This window comes from Urocitellus parryii, chromosome X (genome assembly GCF_045843805.1).
Source record: "Urocitellus parryii isolate mUroPar1 chromosome X, mUroPar1.hap1, whole genome shotgun sequence".
NCBI classification, from domain to species: domain Eukaryota; kingdom Metazoa; phylum Chordata; class Mammalia; order Rodentia; family Sciuridae; genus Urocitellus; species Urocitellus parryii.
In genome coordinates, this window is record NC_135547.1 from 102,508,629 (window position 1) to 102,533,717 (window position 25,089).

A 25,089-nucleotide genomic window follows, 5' to 3' on the forward strand; every position below is an offset into this window, starting at 1 on the left:
GAAATTATATATCTGATAACTGTCTTATATCGAGAATATCCAAATAATTCTTATAATTCTATAAGAAGAAAGCAAATATTCAAATTAAAAACTGGGCAAGGGATTTGAAATATTCCAAAGAAGATGTATGATATAAATAGACATTCCTCTAAGTACAAGAAAACATATTCATAAGCCTAGTCATTAGAGAAATGCTAATCAAATCCATAATGAGGTAACACTTCACACCCACTAAAATGGCTATAATCAAACAGAAAATAACAAGTGGTGGTAAGAATGTGGAGAAATTTTAACCCTCATACATTGCTAGTGGAATTGTCATTTGATATAGTCACTTTGAAAAACATTTAAAAGTCTCTCAATAGTTTATATATAAATTTTCCATACAACCCAGCAATTCCATCCTGGGAATCTAACCCAAAACATTGAAAATATATGTTCACTCGAAGAATTTTATGTGAATACTACAGCATCAATATTCATAATAGCCTCAAACTAGAAATAGATCAATGTGCACCAACTGATAAATGAATAAACAAAATGTGATATAGTCATAAAATGGGATGATATTTAGATATAAAAAGGAACAAAATATTGATAAGTACTACCATGTGAATTAGCATCAAAAATATTTTGCTAAGTGAAATAAGCAACATTGGAAATTACATATTATATAACTCCATTTACAGGAATTGTTCCGAACAAGGGAAACCTATAGAAATAGATAGAAGGTTAATGGCTTCCTGGGGTTGAGGGTAGAAATAAGGAATGACTACATTCAGGCATGAAGGTGATGGCAGCATTCTAAAAGTTAATTATGATGGTGATAATGTAACTATAAATTGCCAAAAGGTATTGGTTTGTATACATTGATGAATTTTATGGAATATAAATTATAATTTGTTAAATATTTTCTAACCAAACAAGGAATGTAGTAGATTTCTATATATCCTTACCAACAATTACTTGATGAATTTGCTTTGGTGTCAATATTAAGCTGCAATCATGTTTTTCATGGAGAGTGGATGGGTATGCCTTAAGTTCTTCGAGAACCTGAGGAAAAAACCACATTTTCCCAAAATTAATCATTCAATATTAGCAAAATCCACTATAATAATTCTCATGGCATAACAAAATGTAAATGTAAAATATTGCACATGCCTTTCTTTCCAGGGATTCCATTTCCTTGGATGCTATTTTCTTGGTACTTAACAATTGATTAGCTTTGATCAGACACTCAGCTGAAGATTGGGACTCTTCTATTTCCACTTCTGAGAGGGAGGGTGACTTTAGACCTGATGCTGGCTCTATGCCTATGTCTGTATAGTTATATGAATATATGCATTTCCTATCAAAATAATAATAAGTAATTGAGGCCAAGTCTTTTAGAAAATACTTGTATATATTCAAATATTTCCCGTAGTATATGCAATTACTGTCCCATAACCATATTGGTGCACTAGTTTGCAGAAAATTTTCTTTGCTGAAGGTACTCCTCTTTCTCAAACACCTCACAAAAAAAGTTTATATGCTCCATCCCCACCCTACTGCCACTCAGGGACAGTTCATAATCAAAGCCTGGTATGGAACACAAAAGACAAGCCCCCCTCTGGCTCAAGACAGAAATATCTATGTGCTCAAGAGACTTTAGGCAGGAGGCTGTTTAAATTTTACTTGAAACATGGCCTATATCATTTCCCTTCCCTTCCCTATTCTGCTTCTTTCATCCTGTAAAGTGTTTTCCTGACAGCATACTCTCCATAAATCACATACACTAAAATCCCTCTTAGGATTTGCTTCTAGAGAAACTTAGATGAGATATCCCCAAATCAAAAAGTAACAATATGGTTTAATATTTTGCTTTTACTGTATATTAATTGTTTAAATCATTAAAAATGGAAAAGAAACTAAGGAATGAAGAAAAATTCAGATATTCACATGCAGGAGACTGAACTTTGACCCTATTTTTTATGCTACACAAAATCAACATAAAATGAATCAAAATCCTACATGTAAGACCTGAAACTATGAAACTACTAGAAGAAAACAAAGAGGAAACACTTCAAGACACTGGTATAGGCAACAATTTTTTTTGACAAGATTCCCAAAACACCAGCAACAAAAGTGAAAAGAGACAAATTGGATTATATCAAACCAAGAAGCTCTTGCATAGCAAGGAAACAATCAAGAGAGCGAATCGGCAAGCTACAAAATGGGGGAAAAATTGCAAACTACTCATCTGACAAAGAATTCATGTCCAAAATACATAAAGAATTAAAAATAAAATCAATAACCACGAAAACTAATCCAACTTAAACTGGGCAAAAACTTCTTGAAGGAACAAATTCAAATGGCTACAATTTTTTAAAAATGTTCAACATCATTGCTTATCAGAAAAATGCAAATCAACACTTCGATAAGATAACATATCACCTCAATGAGAATTGCTATTATTAAAAAAATGTTGGGGCTGGGGTTGTGACTCAAGTGGTAGAGTGTTTACCTAGCACACGTGAGGCACTGGGTTCAATCCTCAGCACCACATAAAAATAAAATAAGGATATTGTATCCACCTAAAACTAAGAAATAAATATTTTTTTTAAAAAAAATGTTGGAAAGATGTGGAGAAAAAGGAATTAAATATACTGTTGGTGAGAATATAAATTAGTATAGCCATGACTAAGAACGTTATGTTAGGTTCCTCATAAAAATAAAAATAAATCTACCATATGATCCAATTACCCACTCCTAGGTTTATACCCAAAGGAAATAAAATCAACCTAACGAAGAGATGGCTTTCATACTTGTTGATGTTTATTGTGGCATTATTGATAATAGTTAATTTACGGAATCAGCCTAGGTGACCATCAACAGATGAATGGAGAGAGAGAATGTGGTATATAAACAGTGGAATATTATTTGGCCATCATATTCTACCTCATCTGTTGATGCTAAAACGTATCTATATGAATGTAGAATAGTAATTACTAGAGACTGAGAAGAGTTGGGGAGGTTGGATGACAGGTACCAAAACATAGTTGGGTAGAGAGACACAATATGTTTTAGTGTTCTACAGCACAGTGGAGTGACTATAGTTCACAATAACCTATTGTATATTTTAGTAAGAATTAGAAGAGAGGAACTTGAAGACTCTAAACACAAAGTAATGATAAGGAGATGGAAATGCTAATTACCCTGATATGATCATTACACATTATATACATGTACTGAAACATCCCATTATAATTCATAAATAGGTATGATTATTATGTTAATTAAAAATAAGGAGATGGAGATCCTAACTATTCTGATTTTATCATTACAGACTGTCTATAGGTATCAAATTAACAAATTGTACTTCATAAGTTTGTACGATTAAAATAATACTTAATTTTAAAAAGGAAAAGAAAAAATTCTGGCTCTTTAGTTACTATGATTTGCTGCATATGGCTTGAGGAATTGAACTTTACCTCTCTTCTTCTTTCTGTAGTCGTACACTTCTTAAATATTTAATATAATTGTCATAGTAATTTTGATGTGCTTTCTTTTCTAGTTTTTCAAAGTCAGTATATGCAAAATCAGGATCCACATAAGTATGTCTTGGAATCTTTGTGAAAATTGTCCTACAATATGAGCAACTCATGTTAAAATTCATATGTATGCATTTGCTCAATCAGTACTTATGGAGTGCCTACTAACCAATTTCTATGTCAGGTGTTGAACACAAACTGGAGAATAGGACAGACTCTAGTCCTTTTTCTCATATCCTAACCTGCATTAAGACACTATTACATGTAGAACTTCTAGGATACCTAATTTTTTTTTTCCTTAAGCTAGTAAGAAAAAAATTCCTCTTAAGGTTATTGAAATGTAAGTGTACCTACTTTAAACCCATTTTTTCAGGAGCTGGACAAGTAGGAAATTTAAACAATTCTAGATTATAGATCAATCTTTAAGAAACTAGATCTGAATCTGATTAACGTTTCCTAAGTTTCTTGCCCTTAGATCAGCCTTATATTCACTCAACTTGCCTCATGCTCTTCCATTTTACCCACCATGTATTTTCAATAAAAACATAAAATGCATTATTTAAACCTTCAGGCATTAGTCTACCTCAATCCTCAGTAAATTTTATCAATCAAGAGTCTCACCCTCAATAATGAACTCATCAGTATGAACCTATTAGTCTCACGGTCAAGTGAATATTAATAAAAATTAATGTTTTTTTCATTTTCCACAATTCCTCAATGTTGAAAACTAAAAGTCATCTTCCTGTAAACAGAGTAATACAGTTAAGAGGAAAAGTACTTAGTCATTCAAAGATAGTTGTTGATATTTAAATTTCCCTTTAGACTCTAAGACTCTTTTTGTCATTTTTAGAACCTAGAAATAATTCCTATATCTAAAGTCCTGAGGTCTCTAAGGAGAAAGGGAGGAACATGGAAAGCAGTAGTGAAGTAAATCCCTTAGGAGCGGATGACTAATAGCAAATCTAAATTCTCATTAGAACTTTAAAGAATATACATCTAGAAGTAGATTTGCAGCTTGGAGTAGGTGATTTAAAAAAAAGCAATAAATGGGAATGAAAATGTAAATAAAAAATTTCCTCATTTATTTATTTAAAAAATTACTGAGTGCCAACTATGTGCCTGATGGAGGTCTAAACACAGGGCATACTGCTGTAAAGAAAAATTAGACAAAAATTCTTACTTTATTTTCTTCTCAAAATTTGAAAAGTAAAATTCATTAAATATAATAGCAATTACAATGAACAAAAAGCACACTGTAATAAATTTCTTTCTTTACTTAAAGTTACTAATTACTAGCCATAAAATATACTACTAAATGTCTTTTTTAATTAATGTGAAAATAGTTCATTAAACCCCTTTGAGAAAAATAAATATGGCTATGGAAAAAATATGAACTGCTAATCTTTATTTTTTTTAAATTCTAGCAATTTTAGATGAGCTAATTAATACACACCTAGAAATAAACTGATATTATATTAAAGCATTATATCTCTGTATACACATATTTATTTAAGCTTTAGAAAGAGTTGAAAAGGAAACAAATGTTTCCAGAAGCCACCACTGAAAGGTAGGAGGAGATGCAATGTGTCAGAAGGAAAGATACAATTTTCTATTTATAATATATAATTATTTTAAATGAAGTCTAAGTAATCTTTACATTTCTCTGTTTTATAACACTTGTCAAATGTGAATAGAATTTTCTAAATAAAACTATTAAGACAGTCTATAGGAAAAACCCAGACTTTTCCAACTGTAGAAAGCTTCAAAAATATGCCCTAAAATCAAATGGTATTATAAGAAGATGCCTGCAAAATTAGGTGAGCTTAATGACTCCTAAGATAAAGAGACAAGTGGATAAACTCCAGGGCCATTACCAAGTTTAGATATACTATTCATAGCAAAAAAACAGGCCCAAAAGAAAACTAGTTCTGAAAGTTTCAAGTTTTTAAAACATTTCTGGGCTCAGGACCAGAAAAAGATATCAAGATGCCTTGGTCACGTCTAACTAACCATTGGTAAAATAGCAATTTCTTTGAGGTTTGGATAAATTTAAATTGAAGTCTAACACTCCTTATTAACCTTACTGGGAAAGTTTTAGTTCAGTTTGGGTAAGGTTATTGGAAATGTGTCTTTGAGTGTGTAAACAAAGATGAGGATAATTGTTTTTGATCACAATTTTAAGTTTTTTACTTAGATAAATTCAAGGTTTTAACTATATTTAATAAACATGACTATTCTAAAGATTTCTTACATTTCCAAAGGTGATCATTTCTATTGTTCTTCTAGAGTTGTCAATGATATATTTTAAGAATTATTTTGTATAACATTCGCTTTGTGGCAAATAAATAGAAGTGATAAGAGGTTGGATAAAGCAAATACAGTGGCATGCAAAAACCATCTCATAAGATATTACTATTATTATTGCCATCATTAGTTTCTTATATCAGGTTCTGATAAGACCTCTGCATATCATCTTAAATATTATGTCTTTCAAAATTTCAGTTTTTAATATTACATGTTACCTGAAATGTTTACGGTTGTCTTCAGACCTGATACTTGCAGCTCGGTCATTAGGAAAGGCTATTAGTGCATCCTTCATTGATTCCTCATTTGTTCGATGATCATGAATGTGTGTCATGGCTGATTGAAGCATTGCTACAGGTGCCTGGACCTTATAATTTTCCAAATCACTGACCACAAAATGTCCGATGGGATTAGTGATCAAAGGGGATATACCTTTTATAGAATTGAATATTAAGTTTATATATTGTACTTTGAATTTTAGTTTTTAAAAAATGCTATGTAATAGTTAATATACTAGAGAATTGGTTTTAACTTAAATATTAAAGCCTCAAAACCACAGAAATAACATATATGCTATCCCACACAAAACAATTTATCAAAATAATACTTAAATAATGCATAAAAATAAAATATAATAACCTAAAGGATTTACATTGATCCATATGAAAATGCAATTTTTGTAGGTTAAAGACAGCTATGTATCAGTGACTTTACATGTTTCAGTACATAAAAGATTATAAAGGAATGGATAAAACAGCAGCAAGAAAAATCTATGAAATGGTCAAAACTAGTTTATATTATAAGCTCAAGTAAACAAAGCAGAAAAAATAAAATGTAAAAAAAACAAAAACATTAAAATATTTAGAAGTTATATAGGTTACTAAACCATGTGATCCTCAGAATAGGAACACAACCTCTGCTGGGAATAAAGTAGAAATGCAAATATTTGGGCCCCAACACAGACCTATTTAATAATCAGTGCTGGGATGGAGGTCAGTGACATGTATTTGAACAGATCTACTAAAGGGTTTTGATACATTCTAAAAGAACCACTGAAGTAGGTCATATTTGATATAGAGCTAAACAATTAGTATATTAAGATAATATTACATTAACAACTAAATCAAAAGCAGGTGAAAATCATAATAGCATACCAGGATTAATTTTCATCACAACTTTCTTAGTGAAAGGTTTGCAGATGCTATTGAATTCTAAATATATGTGATAAAACGGTTTCATTGATGAAGACTGCAAATTTTCATCTGCCACTGGGCCAATAATATCTATCACCTGCTTCACTTTAAACTTTCCAATTTGATGTGGAATAAATGAGCACATCACATTCTAAAAATAATAAATAAAAGAAAAAAAAAAGAAGAGGAAAAGTAATCAATATACTATTGTTCAGAAAAAAATAAAAGCAAACCAGGAAAACCAATTCACTTTAGTTTCAAGGAATGCTAGTTCATCATGTAACATAAAGCACTTTAGCAACATTCAGCATTGACAAACATTTAAGATACTCATTGGAAATTTATCTAAGAAAAATTAAGAACATAATACCAAAGTGCTTCAAGAATGGCAAATTAAGGCAGGGCATGGTGGCACATGCCTGTAATCCCAGCAGCTCAGGAGCCTGAGACAAGAGGACCACAATTTCAAGCCAGCCTCAGAAACTTAGTGAGGCTCTAAAGCAACTTAGAGAGATGCTGTCTAAAAATAAAAAAAATAAAAAGGGCTGGGGATGTAGCTCAGTAGTTGAGCATACCTGGCTGGGTTCAATCCCCAGTGCAAAAAAACCCCAAAAAACTAAGAACCTCCAAAAATCCGCTTCTCCACAGAAAATACTGGCAAAAATTTTGCCAAAATCTATTTTTGAGATATACAGAAATTATCTAAAGGGATACAAAACTCCAGGGAGTACTTTTTTTAAAGTTGCTGAATCTATAAGAGAATAGAAGTCTTTGTGGCATTTTTACTTGTTATAATTCCATTCTCCTAAACACAGTTTTGTGGTCTTCTTGAAAAACAGCATTGCAACTATGGTAGCTGTGAAAATCATTAGCCTAGCAAATTGGAAGGGAGAAGAATGGGTTTGAAGATTTCTAGAAGTTCCATCTTTAGAACTTGTAACAATTTGTTCTGTCTGGCTGCTGGCTAAAAAGCCTATGAGGTCACATCTTCATTTGATGTGAATCAGAACTCATTCCCCATGAAGAACCCTTTCCCCAGGATTTCTTCAAAAAAGCACATACATGTATATAACAATGATATATATAAATAACATAACAATTTTTAAATATCACAGCAACTTCAGGTGACATCATGTAAGTTTAAAAAAGAATCTAATAATGGGAAAAGAAAGGATTAAGCATATAAATTTTAAAAAACACTTGAGAATAAGGTATTCATATTGTATTTGGAAATCTCTGACATATTTCTGGGTATCTGGATTGCCATACACATCTGCAGACTGTGTACATCCCCGGGGAAACTTGAGATAGCTCTAATCTCTCACCTCTGGTTGACTCTGAGACTCCTTATAGAGAGGAATTGAAAGCTAAAACGGATTGGAAACTACCTGCTAAAATTTTGAAGACATGCCTCAACAGACTTACAAAGAGGCTTCTGACATAGGCTGAGACTTGTTAATTCAAGCAATTTGAACGAAGCTCTGTCCAATCATTAAATGAAGACTTAATTAACTGAGTAAAGACTTGATTGGCAGCACACGATAAAGAAAACAATACAAAATTAGTCTAAAATGTCACTAAATAAACAAAACAACAACAAAATCAGCAGTAACAATAAACCTTGGAGTAATTTAAATTTCATAGTTGCCAAATGATATTATTTAAAATGCCCATTTTTCAACAAAAAATTATGACAACAAAAGAAGCAAGAAAGTATGGCCAATACAGTAATAGATAGTGTCCCTAAGGAAATTCAAATGTAGGACCTATTAGACTAAGATGATAAATCATCTATTGTAAATATGCTGTAAGAACTAAAGGAAAACAGGTCTAAAGATTTAAAATAAATTTGAGAACAATGTCTAGTGAAATAGATAATTTCAGTGAAATATAAAATATATTTTTTAAAAAGAACAAATATTCTAGTGAGCACAGAAACTAAAATTTTAAAATTCACTAAAAAAGCTCAATGAGAGATTTGAACTAGCACCAGAAATAATCAATAAACTTGCAAATATGACATTATCTAGACTAGAAAAGAGAGATAAAGATGAAGAAAAAAAGAGGCATCTCAGACTTTTGAGATATCATCAAGTATAGTGCTATATGAATAATAGAAGTCTTCATAAGAGAAGAGAGAAAGAAAAGAGCAGGAAGAGTATTTGAAGAAATAATAACTGGAAAGTTAAGAAATTTAGATGAAAATCATCAATTTGTATAACAAAGAAGCTCAACAAAACCCAAGTAAAATAAGTCAAAGATATCAATCAACATCTAGAGAGTCAAATTGTCAATGACCAATGATAAAAAGAATGTTGTAAACATCAAGAAAACAGTGACTTATCACATCAAAGGTTTCAAAAGTATACATAGCTAACTTTGCAATGGAAATATTGGAGGCAAGATGGCACTGGGGATGACACATTCAAATACCAAATGAAAAAGACAAGTCAACACAAAATTCTGTAACTAGCAAAACTCTCAATCAAGCCGGGCATGGTCATGCATCCCTGTAATCCCAGTGGCTAGGAGGCTGAGGCAGGAAGATCCCGAGTTCAAAGTCAGTCTCAGCAAAAAGCGAGGCCCTATGCAACTCAGTGAGACCCTGTCTGTAAATAAAATACAAAATAAGGCTGGCGATGTGTCTCAGTGGTTGAGAGTCCCCGAGTTCAATCCCCAGTGATAGCCCCCCACACACACCAAAAACTCAGTCAAAACTGTATGTGTTAGGACATCTCCAATACACGTGGAAAGAATGTGTCACTAGAAAATTTGCATTAGAACAGTACTAAAGGGACTCATTCAGGATGAAATAAAAGACACTTGAAAATTATGTAAATTTAGACAAAGCAATTAGGAGCATGGCTAAAGATAACTATCTACATACATAAAAAAGACATCATAAATGTATTTTTATTTACAATGCTTTCCAATTCATCTGATTTAAAAATGCATAAAACAATTATTGAAGAGAAATGACAGGCTTTTAAAAATAATAAATTTGTATGACAGTAACAGCACAAAGGAAGAGGGAACAATTATATTGAAGTAAATTTTCATATATAATTGAAATTAAGCTAATACTGAAATCAGTTTGAGATGGAACTAGATTTCACCAATTTCATTCTGGGTTCTTGTGTAGAAAAATTGAAAAATAAAATCTACAGACAATAATGGAAGGCAAGAGTGAACAGAGTAGGATTTATTTAAGTAGGAAAAAAAAAAGAGAATTCCCCACAAGGCAAGAGGGGGACTGATATCAAGTTTTCCACCTGGGTAGAGGCACTGATTAAACTCCTTGCTAAGGAGGTACTGAAAAAGTGTTAAGGCTATTGGCTTGGTCTGCAACCCTTCATTTGGCTGTGTCCCTTGAGTTTGAACTTTCCTATAATCTCCATTTGGGTCCACCCCCACTTCCACTCTCCCTCCACTCCAGGATACTCCACTCCAGGAGTTAGCTGGAATGATTGAAAAGTTTCTACAGGTTAACCTCCTGGAATGGTCTTTACAAATGAAAACAAACTTAATTGAGGTCCCTTATGGTGACTGCCTACAAAACCAGTAATTTCATTATCCCTGATTTTATTAAGGTATAATTGACAAAAGTTGTATACATTTGTAGTATATAACTTAGCATTGTGATGTGTGTATATGTTGTGAAATAGTTCAACCAAGCTAATTAACATATCCATACATTTTTGTGGTAATGAGATGGTAAAGCCAGACCAGGTTGTAAAATGAAAGTGCTTCCCCTCCCTTTCTAAGAGCCTTTCTTCAGGAAACCTAATTAACCAGGTTTCTTACTCTAACCTTTTGGAATGTAAAATAACTCTTAGAGTCTGGACTTCACCCTTTTTGAAATGTAAACACCCCAGTGCCAGGCCATGAGGCACACAGGAAGGCTAGAAGTTTAACAGATGAACAGATGCCTGTGAAAAGAGCAGTTTCCCCTCATCTCTTCTGCATTTGTAAACAGTTTCCTTCAGTCACTTGTAGATTAGAAATTTTATGACACCAAATATCGGGGTGCAGCAGGCCTCTGATCAAAAAATGGCATAAACCAGTTAGGTTTAAAATACATCCAAAGAACATCCAACCCAACAATAGCAGAATGCATTGCAGATAGATCTATGTTAAGCCATGAAATAGGTAATAGTACTAAAATCTACACAGTATGTTTTCCAACCAAAATTCAATGAAATTAGAAATCAAAAGAACATGAAAAACTCAAATGTTGAAAATTAATATCATTCTAAACAACAACCAACTGATCAAAGAAGAAATCACAGAGGAAATTTGAGAATACTTTAAGATGAAGGAAAACTAAAACGTACCAAAATGTATGAAATACAGCAAAAGTGTAACAGTGGTCCACCTCATGCTTTGAATATAACCCTTTCTGCTCTGCCACTGGGACTTATTTTTTAAATGGTCTTTTTTTTTTTTTCCCTCTCTTATCCTTCTCCCCCTTCCTACCTCTGGAGAAATAGGATTATCTTTCTTTCCCATCCTAGGCCAAGTTATCTGTCCAAGAACATACATACTAAAGAACTAAGTAATTCATACTTTGGGATGGTGCCAGAAGATCTCAGAAATGACTATCTCACAAATTAACAAGTGAATTATAACACTCCTTATCACCCACAGGGAACACCTTTGAATTACCTCTTTAAAAGCCCCCTGTTCCTTCTGATGGACAGAACCACAGCCTTGGGGACAGGAGTCTCCTTTGCTAGCAAAGCAATAAATTTCTTTTTCCTTTTTCTCAAAACCATGTTTTCATTATTGGATTGGCATTGGGGACACTGACCGGAGAGCTTTGAGTAACAGGATGTCACTATCATCTTTAGTGACATCAATAAAAAGGAGAATAAGGGAATATAATCAAATGTATGCCAATAGATAAGATAATCTAGACGAAACAGGTAAATTCTAGAAAGACCCAAACTACTTAAATAGACCCAGAAAGGAAGAAAAAAATTTGAATAACTCTATAGAAAGTAAAGAGATTGATTACTTAAAAAAAAAAAAAACTAACAAAGAAAATCCAGAACCAATGGATTCAATAGTGGATTACATTTAAAGAACAATTAGCACCAATCCTTCACAAATTATTTAAAAAATCAAAGATGAGAGAGAATATTCTAGTTTGTTCTGATGCCAGTTTAACTCTGAAGTTGAAACCACAAAAACTATAAATAAATAGCGGAAAGACCAGTAGTCCAGAGAAGAGGGAACAAGGGGAGGGAAGAGGGTAAGAAAATGAGTACAGGGGTCTGAATTGGGCAAATTATATTGTATGCATGAATGATTATATTAAAATGAACCCAGTATTATATATAACTATAATAAACTAATAAAAATGACACCCTTTAAAAAATCTAATTTGGAGAACTCACTTATCCCAATTTCAAATATAATTACAAACTTATAGGAAGAGATATACAAAGGTAATGGCATAAGGATAAACATAAATATATAAAACAATGTTAGTCCAGAAATCTTTATATTCATGGTCAAATGGTTTTTGATGAATGTGACAAAATTCTGAGATAGCGGGACATCTATATATAAAAGAATGCACTTGAATTTCTAAATTACATTATATACAAAAACAAATTCAAACTGGATAATAGATTTAAATGTTTAAGCTAAAATTCATAGAGGAAAGCATAGGGACAAAACTTAGTAACTTTGGTTACTCCATAACTACTTAGATATGATACACTAAAAGCATAAAACAAAATAGATAAATTGGACTTAAATTTAAAACTTCAAAGGATACTCTCCAGGAAGTAAAAAAGATACCCTCAGAATGGAAGAGAATATTTGTAATTCATTTATGCAATAGCGACTTTTATCCAGAATACATAAAGAACTCTTAATTCACCAACTAAAAGAACACTCAAGTAATAACTGGGAAATGAAATTGTATAAGTCTCTAAATTTGCTATAACAAATTATTTAAAATTACTTGGGTGAAAACAACTCAAAATTTCTTATTTAACACATGTAGGTGGAAGTCTGAGACAGATCTCAATGGACTAAAATCTAAGCAGCAGTGGAACTCATTTACTTCTGGAAGCTCTAGTGGAGAACCTGTTTTATTTTAGATTATTTTTTTATTTGTCATTTCTAGCTTCTAGAGGTGATCTCACATTCTATTCCTTACTTTATGCCCCCCCCTTTGCATTTTCAAAGCCACCAAAGGTCACTGACATCTTTCTTTTTCATATCATATCACTTTAATATTGATCTTTATTTTCCCTTCCTTTTCCACTTCTAAGGACCCTTCTGATTTTATGCACCCACTTTGGCAATCCAACCTATTTCCCCTATTTGAAGGTCAATTGATTATCCATCTTAACTCTAACACAAAGCTGAATTCTTTACCATGGAACATCACATGCTCATGAAATTGAGATTGAGATAGGGATATTTTTAGGAGTCCATTATTCTGCCCATCATAGATATGAATAAACATTTCTCCATAGAAAATATACAAATGAAGAATAGCACATGAAAAGACATTCATCATCCTTAGTCACTGGGGAGATGGGGATGAAAACTGCAATGACATGCTGCTTTGTATCCACTAGAATGGCTATAATAACAAAGAAGGACATTGACATATGTGGGCACAGAGGCAGAGAAATTGGAATGCTCATTCAAAGCTGGGGAGAATATATAATAATGCATCACTTTGGCAAATGGTATGAGAATTTCTCAAAAAGTTAAACAGAGCTTTCATATGACCCAACTATTCCACTCCTAGGTGTATTTCATGAGGATTAAAAATATATCCACACAAAAACCTGTGTATGAATGTTTACAGCACATTATTCATAATGCTAATATCACTGAATTATACACTTTAAATGTGTAAGTTTGTCGTTTATAACTAAAAATAACAAATTAAATATCAAAAATAGAATGAATGTGTAAGTTTTATGGCATGTAAATTATATTTCAATAAAGCTGTTATTCTAAAAAGAATAATTTCACCACATTTCCAAGTAGTCAAATGCCACTTGACTAGTCTGTGGACATCACAGTTCTCCAGTGTCTTCCACACTTCCTGCATTCACATCTTTAACTAAGTTGAAAATTATATGTGCTAGAGAAATCCACAATCATAGAGGGTTAAAAATATTAGGGAAATAGCTATTAGATACGTTTTGAAAGATATGCATGCTGTTAGAAGAAAAAATGATTTTGTGGATTAAAGAGGCTTGGACTAAAAATCTAGGAAAGAGTTCAAAAGAAAATATTTTGTGTAATGTATTTAACATTTGATATTCTATGAAAATTAATAAATCTATCCATATGGGGGAAATCACACTAATGAAGTAGTGAGAGATATAAATAGAAGCTACGTGTATATGAACATGTATACAATAGTTCTTGGTTGCAATTAAAAGAAAGCTTCCGTCAAGAATTTTATGAGCTCTGCAGTGGAGAAAGACAATGACATAACAAAGGTGAAACTGAAAGCACTCATGTTTACTGTTTAGAGTAGGATTTGGCAAACTTATTCCTCTAAACTACCAGACATTAAATAGTCTAGGCTTTGGGGAGGCTGAGAGTATAGCTCAGTGGTTCAAACCCCAGTACCAAAAAAAAAAATAGGCTTTATGAACCATCTTCTCAAAAACTGTTCATCTCTGACTTTGGAGCATGAAAACTGCTCTAGACAGTAAGTGAAAAAATGAGTGGCTATGTTCCAATAACACTATTTATCAAGACAGACATTGGGGCACATTTGACCTTCAGACCATTTCCTTCCAACCCCTGGCTTAGAGGATCTGGGAAAGAGTTGTCTGAATAACAGTTATGAGTAAAATATCCCCTGACATCCAGAAGCTGTTCTGGTGTCCATGGGAATCCCTTGGTGTTCTTTCTGCTTTGTATCAGCCGTACAAGTCTCATACTAAAGTATCACCACTTTCAAATTTCAAAATTCTTCTCAGTATTTAAAGTCTCCTATGAAGACCTTTCTACCTGGTTGTAAGTAATCACGCTGTGTTCTCTGAGTTTCTATATCACTGTGGTATAGCTCTAATGTATATTCTACATTCTTATGTCATAGATCTGTATGTCTTACATATACATAAGACATTGTATATATCTTACAATTCTGTTCTACACTAAAATATCTTAGAATAACTATGTTTTGTACATCTTTAACTTCCCTAGAATAGAAAATGTTTTTTTCCGACATGTGACAAGTACTTAATTATAGATTCTACATGACAACACATGAAAGTATTCATAATTAATAGAAGTAACTAATAAGAGATACACTTTATAAACATTGGTACAATAATGTGCTTTTTAATCCTCTACATAGCATTGCAGCAGACCTTAAAATGTTTGAAGCAATATGGAAAGAAAGTAGAGAAAAATTACCTTACCTGGATACATCCTTCATGTATCTTGCCCTTTTCAGGATCAATTTTAAAATGTGCAGTTTTTTGAAAACGGTATGTCACAGGAAGGGATTTAGATCGATTTTGTACAATGCACAGAATGTCTGAACGTTCACCCACGAAACAAGGTTTAAAATTAAGGACTTTTCCTGGATCAAAATGTAATAAGACAGGAAGTCCTGAGCCTGTCAGTGCTAATTCCACTTTCTGAAATTGATCACCTGGAAAAGCAATAATAGCTATTGAACATAAAAAGTGGGGAAATCCAGAATATATTTACTTAGTACATATAGTGTCATTTAAAGGACCTGATGAGAAATAGGTAGCTCATTTAATTTTTTCATTCAAGCAAAATATTGAGTGCCTTCTCTGTGCCAGGCACTCGTCTGGGCCTTGGGTCTATAACAATGAATATAAAAACCTTGTTCTCAAACTTTACATTCTAGTGAGGTGATACTGATAATGAACAACTAAGCAATACACTTATTTTTATTAGAGGATAGTGCTATAAGGATAAGTAGGGTAAGACAGATTGAATACAAGGTCTTTGGGATGTTATTTTATGTAAAAAAGTCAAAAAGGCCTCTCTCAGGCTATGGTTGTGGCTCAGTGGTAAAGTGCTCGCCTAGCATGCATGAGGCACTGGGTTCAATCCTCAGCACCACATAAATATAAAATAAATATATTAAAAAATAAAAAAAGGCCTCTCTTTTGGACATTTGAGCAAAAATATAAGGGAATCGGGAAGCAAATCACATGAACATCCAGAAAAGTCTATTCTAGGCAGAAAGAACAGAAAATACAAATACTCTAAGGTAGGAACTTGGTTGGCAGTTTAAAAAGACCCTAAGGAAACAAATACGGCTAGGGGAAAGGAATAGAAGAATGATGAGAAATGATCATACTTTAGATAGATTTTTGAGGGTAGAGTAAGATTTGCTGACAGAATGGATATAGGAAAGTGATAAAGGATGACACTAATTTTTTTTGGCCTGAGCAATGAAATGATGAAGTTGCCATTTCCTGAAACAGAAAACATGGAAGAAGGGTGGGGTTATGGGGAAACTGGGAATTCCATTTGGCACATATTAAGCTCGAGAGGCCTTCTAGATAACTGTTGTGTTTCTGATCTTTAATGTCCCCTGAAAAGCTCATGTATTTGGTATTACAGCTATGTTTAGAGGTAAAATTATTAGATTATGAGAGTTGAAACCTTACCAGTGGATTAATTAATTTGATGTATTACTAATTTGAATGGATGACCAGGTGTACTGGGTGATAATTGTAGGCAGGTGGGACATGGCTGGGAGCAAGACCCTGGGGATTATTTATCCCTGGTGTCTCCCCATCTCCCCCCTCCCTCCCTCTGTCTCTCTCTCTCTCACCTGCCCTCCCCTTACTGGTTCTGGTGAACTGATGCTTTCCTCTACTACACCCTCCCACCATCATGATTTGCTTCATCTCAGGCCCACAGCAATTGAGCCAGCAGACCATGACCTGAACCTCTAAAACTATGAGGCCAAAATAAATTTTTCCACCTCTAAGTTGTTCTTGTCAGGTATTTTGGTCACAGCCACAAAAAGCAGACTAACACAATATCCTAATAGAAATACCTAGAAGGCCACTTAAAGTGTTTATAAGCTTAGAGTAAAGATGAAGGAGGAAAAATGGGATACTTGAAGAAAAAATAAAAGGTGTGTGATATTCATCTTGGATTGTGACAAACAATGAATGGAAGAACACAATGGGAATATCAAATATCTTAAAGAATCCATTTGGTTAGTGGTTACATGTTTTTCTCCAGCACAATCAACTTTCCACATACAGATCCAGAGTAGAAAAAAAGTTGAATTTACTAGGATTAGAATACTTCCACTCATTCAACATTGGGAAAGAACAAAGATTTAAATGTACATGGAAAAGAGTGATTAAAATAATGGGACAATGGAATATAATTTGGGCAGAAATAAACATGAAGTTTTTGAGACATAAGAAATAAGACAGAATCTATGGATTATAGTTTTTAGTTTTATAGACAGTAATATAACTAGAACTGAAAGAGTTGTATTTCTTCACTGATGCTCTTATTGGATGATTCTTGATTCTAAATTACCTTTTGAGGTAAATGTAGCATCTCCATCACTAGCTATTCAAAGTTAGATTAATCTGCAAATATTCTATGATCAGCATCTTTCAATATCACAAACTATGACAAAATTAATGATGTAATAAATTTCTGTTCTAGGAACACAGTTAAAACTTGCTCAATATCACTTGAATTGACCTGCATATCTTCTAGACTTCTGAAATTCCTAAGTATCCAGGATGAACCTACCCCCTCTTGGGCACAGTTTATTTTTCTGGATTTTAATCCCTAACCTGTTTATTTTATCTGATCTGTCTTGCTGAAGTGATTCCAAGTCTTGTTCCATCTTTTTCCTTACTACAACCAGCCCAATATTAACTGAGAATATAAAAAGTATAATGTACTTTCACATGTGACCTATAAATCATATGCCGTTATCAGTATCCTATGACAAGATACATCACCTAAGTCTTTGTCTTTGAGAGTTATTGTGTAGAGTCTAAGAGAGATGAAGGTCTGGTAGAAATGGAATGAGTCATTTGTTCCCATGCCAAGCCCTAAAAACAAATCTAGGCATACATAGAAAAATAAAACCAGTTTTTTTTTTTTAAAAAATCCAACTCTTTAGTATCATGTTTATCTAATGATATAAAGTTATCTAAATTCTAACCTAGAAAATTAGTATGTGAATGATTCTAAGGTTGATTTCATCCTTAACATATGCCAAAGTCACTTAAATATGCTTGTATTTTTGTTCAGTCTAATAATTACAATTTTATTAAAGTGCCTCCACAAATCGATGTCAAAATTTTAAATAATTTTAATTGCTATACATTTGATGGTTTTGTCAATTTTATACTTACTTTTGATGGTTTTATAGTTATCATCTCTCAAAAATCCATCTTTACTTCCTACAGATTCAAATCTCAAAAAGACAGCATAGTCTTGCCTGTGTGAAGGGTCAATATCTTTTTTACCATCAGTTACTAGCCTGTAAAAATTGTAATCAGTTATTTTTAAAGCAAAGGTGATATACATTACCACCTCTTAAAGAAAATATCGACTCAATCCTTAAATCTATGCAAGCAAATGAAAGTTAAGAGAAATATAACTGGTATCTATTTTCCAAAATTACTGAACAGATACAGACTTGACAAAAAAAGGCCACAGAGTACAAAGTCCAGAAAAATAAGTTCATGCCAACATTTGTAATACAAGAGTAACTTAAATGCACTAAGTCATCAAGATCTACCTCAAATGCCACTTTCTCTGTAAAGGATTTTCTTTCCAGGCAGAATTCATTGCTGACCAAGGACTCTGATCAATTTTCTACAATAGTCTATCTCACTCTTGAGAGTAACTGAAAACTTCTGTTACATATTTTTCTCCTCCAGTTTAGTAAATGCATATTGCAAGCCAACTTCTTATTCATGGACAACAAGTAATTTTGAGAACAAGATTTGTACGAGTTAAATCTTGTTAGAGAAAAAGGAAGGGTGGAAAGAAGGGAAGTAGGATCAAAGACAGAAGGGTTACATCATGGGCCTGCTCACTGACCTATCTTTATGTGCCTTACCTAGAGGTTAGCTCTTCTGGCAATTGATTCACAAATACACAAAAGAATGATATGTAAGATGAAAAAGGAATGCAAATGGCGTGCTCAAACACATTTGACTAAGATTTCAAATCATACTCCTACCTACAGGTCCATGCCAGACTTTCAAAGTTAACATGCTGCCATGGAAAAGAATATTTGGAATTTAAAATATTGCTTATCAAACAGAATCTTATAGATTCACCAAATAAATTTCCTATAGGAAGGTATCATTCGTAAGGCAATTTTAGATTGGACAAGTGGGACAATTACTTAGTAGCTTCCTTAAAATTCAAACATAACTCAGTCTTCAAAAAGCAATTGAACCAGGCATGGTGGCACAGGCCTATAATCCCAGCAACTTGGGAGGCTGAGGCAAGAGGAGGGCAAGTTCAAAGCCAGCCTCACCAATTTACGAGGCCCTAAGCAATTTAATGAGACCCTGTCTCAAAATAAAAAATTTAAAAAAGGGCTGGGATATGTCTCAGTGGTTAAGCACCACTGAGTTCAATCCTCAGTAACCCCCCCCCCCAAAACAAAAGGCAATTGATATTACCAAGTGACTCTACTGCAACAAAAAAGCCCATTGAATATTATCCTCTCATAAATAAGAATAAACATACTTGCAATAGGATTGGTTACTGACACGCACTGCATCATACCAAGGTGTCACTACAATTGCTACTATATATTAAAAGTAACACTTCCAAAAATCTTTCCAGTCTAAATAATAAAACCAAGAACATTAAAATAAAAAAAATATATTGGTCTAAGTATCAAAAATTTGTATACATTTCAGAAAACAGTTGTGGTTAATCCCAGCAGGTACTATATATTTAATACTTAAAATACTCAGTCATCAAAGATTCTGCCCTACAATGAGTACTGCATCCTATTTGGAGATCTCTCTACATACTGCACGTACCTATTTCTGCAGGGACAACAAGTTCTGGACTGCACAAATCAGTTTGTGGTTATAATGAGGGAAAAAAAAAAAACTTAGCACTTCCACCACCACATTTCCACAAGGTCTAGAGTAATTTTTTAGCACTATATTCACAAACATTGAATGTTATGTGCATATATAAATATACCACAGTGAATTCCACCTTTATGTATATCTATAAAGCATCAATCAAAAATAAATAAATGAGTGAAAGGAAGACCAGTATAGTAAAGGAAGGAGAATAGGGAAAGGGAAGAGGGGAGGAAAGAGGGGTACCAGTACTGAAAGAGTAAATCAAATTCCATGCATGTATAATTTTGTCAAAATGAAAACAAGCATTAAGTATAACTATGATGTGCTAATAAAAGAAAATTACTGGAAATAATATTAACCATGCTGGAAATATTTAGAACAATAACAAGAAAAATCTGATTTATGCTTTTAGGCAAGCTTTATTATGACAGTATTAAAATCAATTTGGTTAAAGTATAGCTAACACAATTTCCATTAGTACTTAATAATATTATAATGGAATAAATTTTGGGCTTACTTACTTTGGGCTGAAACAAAATGTAATTATAACCTTTTGATAAGGTAGTAAAGTCCCTTCATTTGGGACACAGAAGATAAAATTGGTAATATCTATATTCTTTATTTTGTTTAAGTAGGTGAGATTATTTAAAGCAGCATCTGTTCTTTGTCGAATATTTGTACCCTGTAACATAAAATCAGAAATAAATGCATATAAAAGCATATATAAAAGGCAAGCCACAAAAATATTTTAAGAGGAGCTCATAAAACAATCATTGAAATTTTAGAATCTAGAAAATAGAGAATATCTGTCTTTAAAATAACACATACCTAAATTTGACCAAGTAAGGTACATGATAAAATTTAAAGGATATTGAAAATTGATGAGAACAAAAATCACTACAATTAGTCACTGATCCATGATACTTAACTGGTTTACTTTGGATAAACATTATTATAAATGTTAGCTTAATTTACTAAAGTTTTTAAGGTCAACCTGGAATACACATGAAATCACATCTATCTGCCCATGTTAAAATACATTCAGCATAATTAAACAGCTTGTGGTTATTAGTAGGTTCAGAACGACCTGTTTTAAATCATAATAAGTGTTATGCCATTTGCTGTTGCACCATTTACTTACCATTTCTTCTCCAACAGAATCATCTTGAATTATTGCCACCCAATTTATGGATTCTGGGCTATTATTATATAGAACTGCCTGTTCAATTTTTGATGTTCCAAAGAAAACAGAACCAAAGCGTATGCATTCCAACTTTTTATCACTGTTCATGTTAAACAATTCAATAATCTGTTCAACTACATGAGCTTTGATACTGAAGTGTATATCAGGACGTCCTTGCAAACTCACTCTATAGGATAATAAAATAAACACATATATAAATATTTTATTAGAATTTTAAATACTTTATTTTGTCTTCTAAATGTATGGATAAAATCTTACAAAATCGTATTATAATCAAAATTCAATAGCCTAACACCAATTTATTTCACATACATGCCAAAGGTTCACAGGCATTGATGTCTGAATCTATACAGTGGAATGGCATGTGTGCAACCTAGTTAATTGTCTACTGGAAATAACAAAGTTGGAAAACAAACTCATGAACTGACCCCAGAAAGAACTCAATGGTATATCCATATCACCAATTATTTCATTAATTCTGGAGTTAGATGATTTACATGATTACCTCTAGCTCTAGAATTCTGAGCTAACTCAATCTATACCTCAAGTCTAACAGCCAATCTCATGCATATTCTAATACCCCAATATAAAGTATCTCAGCACAACCCAACTACTTTGCTGAAAAGAATATTTCCCATAAAACCATAAAACTCCCTATATTAATTTCAATTATCTTTTACAACTGCATTTCCATATTTATCCTTCTTTGGCATAAATGCAATCTTTTTAATCTAGTCCTATCATATAACACGAATAACTGGCTACTCCTCACATATCACCTAAGCACTTATTTTACATCACAGCCAATAAATTGGGTATTGTTAATCTCATCTATTTACACCTCTGTCCTCCCTTAGCTTCCTTGACACCATATTTCCTGGTTTTCCTTCTACATCACTTATTCCCTTCCTGCTCATTCTAAGACTTGGATCCTTTGTAAACTCCATGTACACTGAGTGATATTTCTCTCCTACTCTTTCACACTTTACCTTCCTTCTTAGAGTTATTCTTAATAACTTCCTGTTTCATCTACCACTTATACATTGATGACCCTTCACCCAATATACCTAGACTAAACTACTTTCTCAGACTCAAGACAAGGGAATGTAATAGGTCTTAGTCAGCTCTACTAGGATTCTGAAAAGCAAGTCAATCCCCAAATGTCAAATCTGAACTCAAGATCTTCTCCCACAGACATGTTGTTTCTTTTGTCTTTTCTTTCTACAATCAGTCATCAACTCTAGTGAAATTTACCTCCTTAACATATCTCAATCACACTTTTCTCAATCCTCCCAATTTGTTCCTTAGCTCAGGCCTTTATCATTTCCCTCTTGCTTTATTATAATTTCTAGTCAGACTGCCCACTCTACATTTGTGTACCCTGATCTGTTTTGCACACTGCTACCTGCACGACTTTTCTAAAATGCAAACTAGTCAAGACATTCTCATCCTAAAGCTGTCCTGAGGCTTCACAGCCTTCACAATAAAACCTATGCTCCTATCAGGATTCACAAAATTTTCTCACACATTTATGACTGTGGTCTTCAGTAAGAAATATATTTTATATTGCAATGTAGTCACACACGCATACACACACACACACACACACACACACACAACACATGCACAAAGAGAAATTTTTATAAGACAGAATTTCCCTTGCTATGTGAGTCACATTCTGATATTTTTTACTTCATTCTTTTAAATACTGTTGATGACCCATTGTACTGCTTGCACCTTCCATTAATAAATGCAGAAATACTTCATAAAATGTTCTGGATCTATGTCATTCTGTTTTTCTGATCTCATTTGGCATTGTTGGCATAATTACAGACACCTTCCTTTCCCCCACCCCCATTTTATTAACACTGTTCTTATTCTCAAAAAATAGAAACAAACTCAAGTTAAAACTTACCGGTATGGAGACATGCTGGTCTCTCTCTGTTCTCTTATTGAGATAGGAGACAACTTACCAGCCCCTGAGATGGAGTTGTGCTGGTTTCTCTGTTCTCTCCTTGAGAGATAAAGTGACCTGCTAGTTTCCTTGTTCCCTCTTTGAGAGATAGGAAAACTTCCTGTCTCTGTTCCCGAGAAACAAACTTGCCTTCTACAAAATCAGGGGATGCTCGTTATGCCAATCACCAAGAATAAGCCCACCCCTAATGCCCGGCCATGATTTTAGCCTATAAAAGGTAACATTCAAGAGGGAGTTGCTGCTGCTCTCTCTTGCTTGCTTCTTATCCCAGGTGTGTCTTTGATCAGCCCAGCACCACTTTTCTTTCAAGCATCACGTTGCATCTCTTTGACTCTGCATTGCCTCAGATCCCACAATATGTAAAACCACCTTTTCTCCTCTAGGATTTTAAGTCTGCTACTTGCTCTACCTGAAATGACTACTCCAACTCACTTCTATCACCAACACTCATTTCCCCTACACATAGACACAGATACACCACATACCCAATCACATCACTGCTGTTTGCTAGCTAATTCTTCCTCACTGATAATTCTTTGGTTCATCTATTGCCTTGTAGGTGGAGTCCTTCCCTGATCCACTCCACAAAATTCAAGATAGCAGCTCCTGTTTTCTGTACCAATATGCTATTCTCTAGTTCTTCCCATTTCTGAGACCCTGGTGGTTGGCAAATAGTAGAACCTCAATGAATGACTGCTGAATGAAAGAAAAAGAAGCTCACATACAATCAAAGGTACATCTGAAGAGTAAACAGGGCAGTTATTAAGACCCATATTAGAATTAAGAACCATAATATATACTTACTTTGCCACTTCATTTACAATTCTGGGCTGGTCTGCACAGAAATTCACTCTGAGAATCATTGATGACTTAGCCTCCACAACACCACTAGCTGGAGACATGAGGATGGGTAGTTGGCCCTGGTAGTCTGTTTTAAATATACCTAAGGGGAATAAGAGTAATGGTTTACACATGGACCCTTACAATGCTTCATTCACAGTCTTAGTAGGGGACAGATATTACAGAGAAGATAGTCTAGTGTTGACCAAGAATGACAGATTTAGTTGTAATTCCAGATGCCAGGATAAGCCAACAAACATGAGCCTTGTGTTAGGACTCAAGTCTTACAGATAGCTGAACAATATTATCCTCTTACTATGTTTAGACAGTTATACTAAGAACTTTACATATTTTATTCAATTTAATCCTCAACAATTCTATGATATAGGTTCAATCATTTATCTTCATTTTACAAATATGAAAATAGACACCCAGAAATTTTGAGTTACTTCTTCCAAAGTGCAACAGCTGGTGTTCTTGATTCCCAATTTTTCACCCTTCTCTACATTCAAACTCTTACTTGACCATGTACAATGTATGTTTTCCCATCTCCTGACACTGAGCTTCTTTGTGTGATTTGCTTTACCAACAACATGTGGATAGAATCAATAGCATGTGTTTTAGTCAGCATTTTGCTACTGGGACTAAAAGACCCGACTAGAACAATTTTACGGAGGAAAAGTTTATATGAGGGCTCACGGTTTCAGAGGTCTCAATCCATAGACAGTAGGCTCCATTCCTTGGGGCTCAAGGTGAGGCTAAACTTCATGGCAGCAGAATGTGGAAGAAGGAAGCAGCTTGATGATCAAGAAGCAGAGAGAAATCTCCACTTGCCAAATAAAAATATATACCCCAAGGCCACACCCCCACTGCCCAGGTCCTCCAGCCACACCCCACCTGCCTTCAATTACCACTCAATTAATCCCATCAGGTGAGTGATTCACTGATTGGGTTA

At 33.5% G+C, this 25,089-nt stretch overlaps 1 protein-coding gene across 1 annotated transcript in view; it reads right to left on the bottom strand.

Annotated features, from left to right (window-relative positions):
- The window catches only part of Cfap47 (cilia and flagella associated protein 47), a 416,223-nt gene that overhangs the window by 377,901 nt on the left and 13,233 nt on the right, over positions 1 to 25,089 (bottom strand). Inside the window, 10 exon segments of the mRNA XM_077793662.1 lie at positions 957 to 1,053; positions 1,162 to 1,348; positions 3,471 to 3,623; positions 6,053 to 6,266; positions 6,989 to 7,178; positions 15,442 to 15,677; positions 18,406 to 18,533; positions 20,637 to 20,797; positions 21,257 to 21,485; positions 24,099 to 24,237. Of these exon segments, the coding sequence (XP_077649788.1) occupies positions 957 to 1,053; positions 1,162 to 1,348; positions 3,471 to 3,623; positions 6,053 to 6,266; positions 6,989 to 7,178; positions 15,442 to 15,677; positions 18,406 to 18,533; positions 20,637 to 20,797; positions 21,257 to 21,485; positions 24,099 to 24,237 (1,734 nt within the window).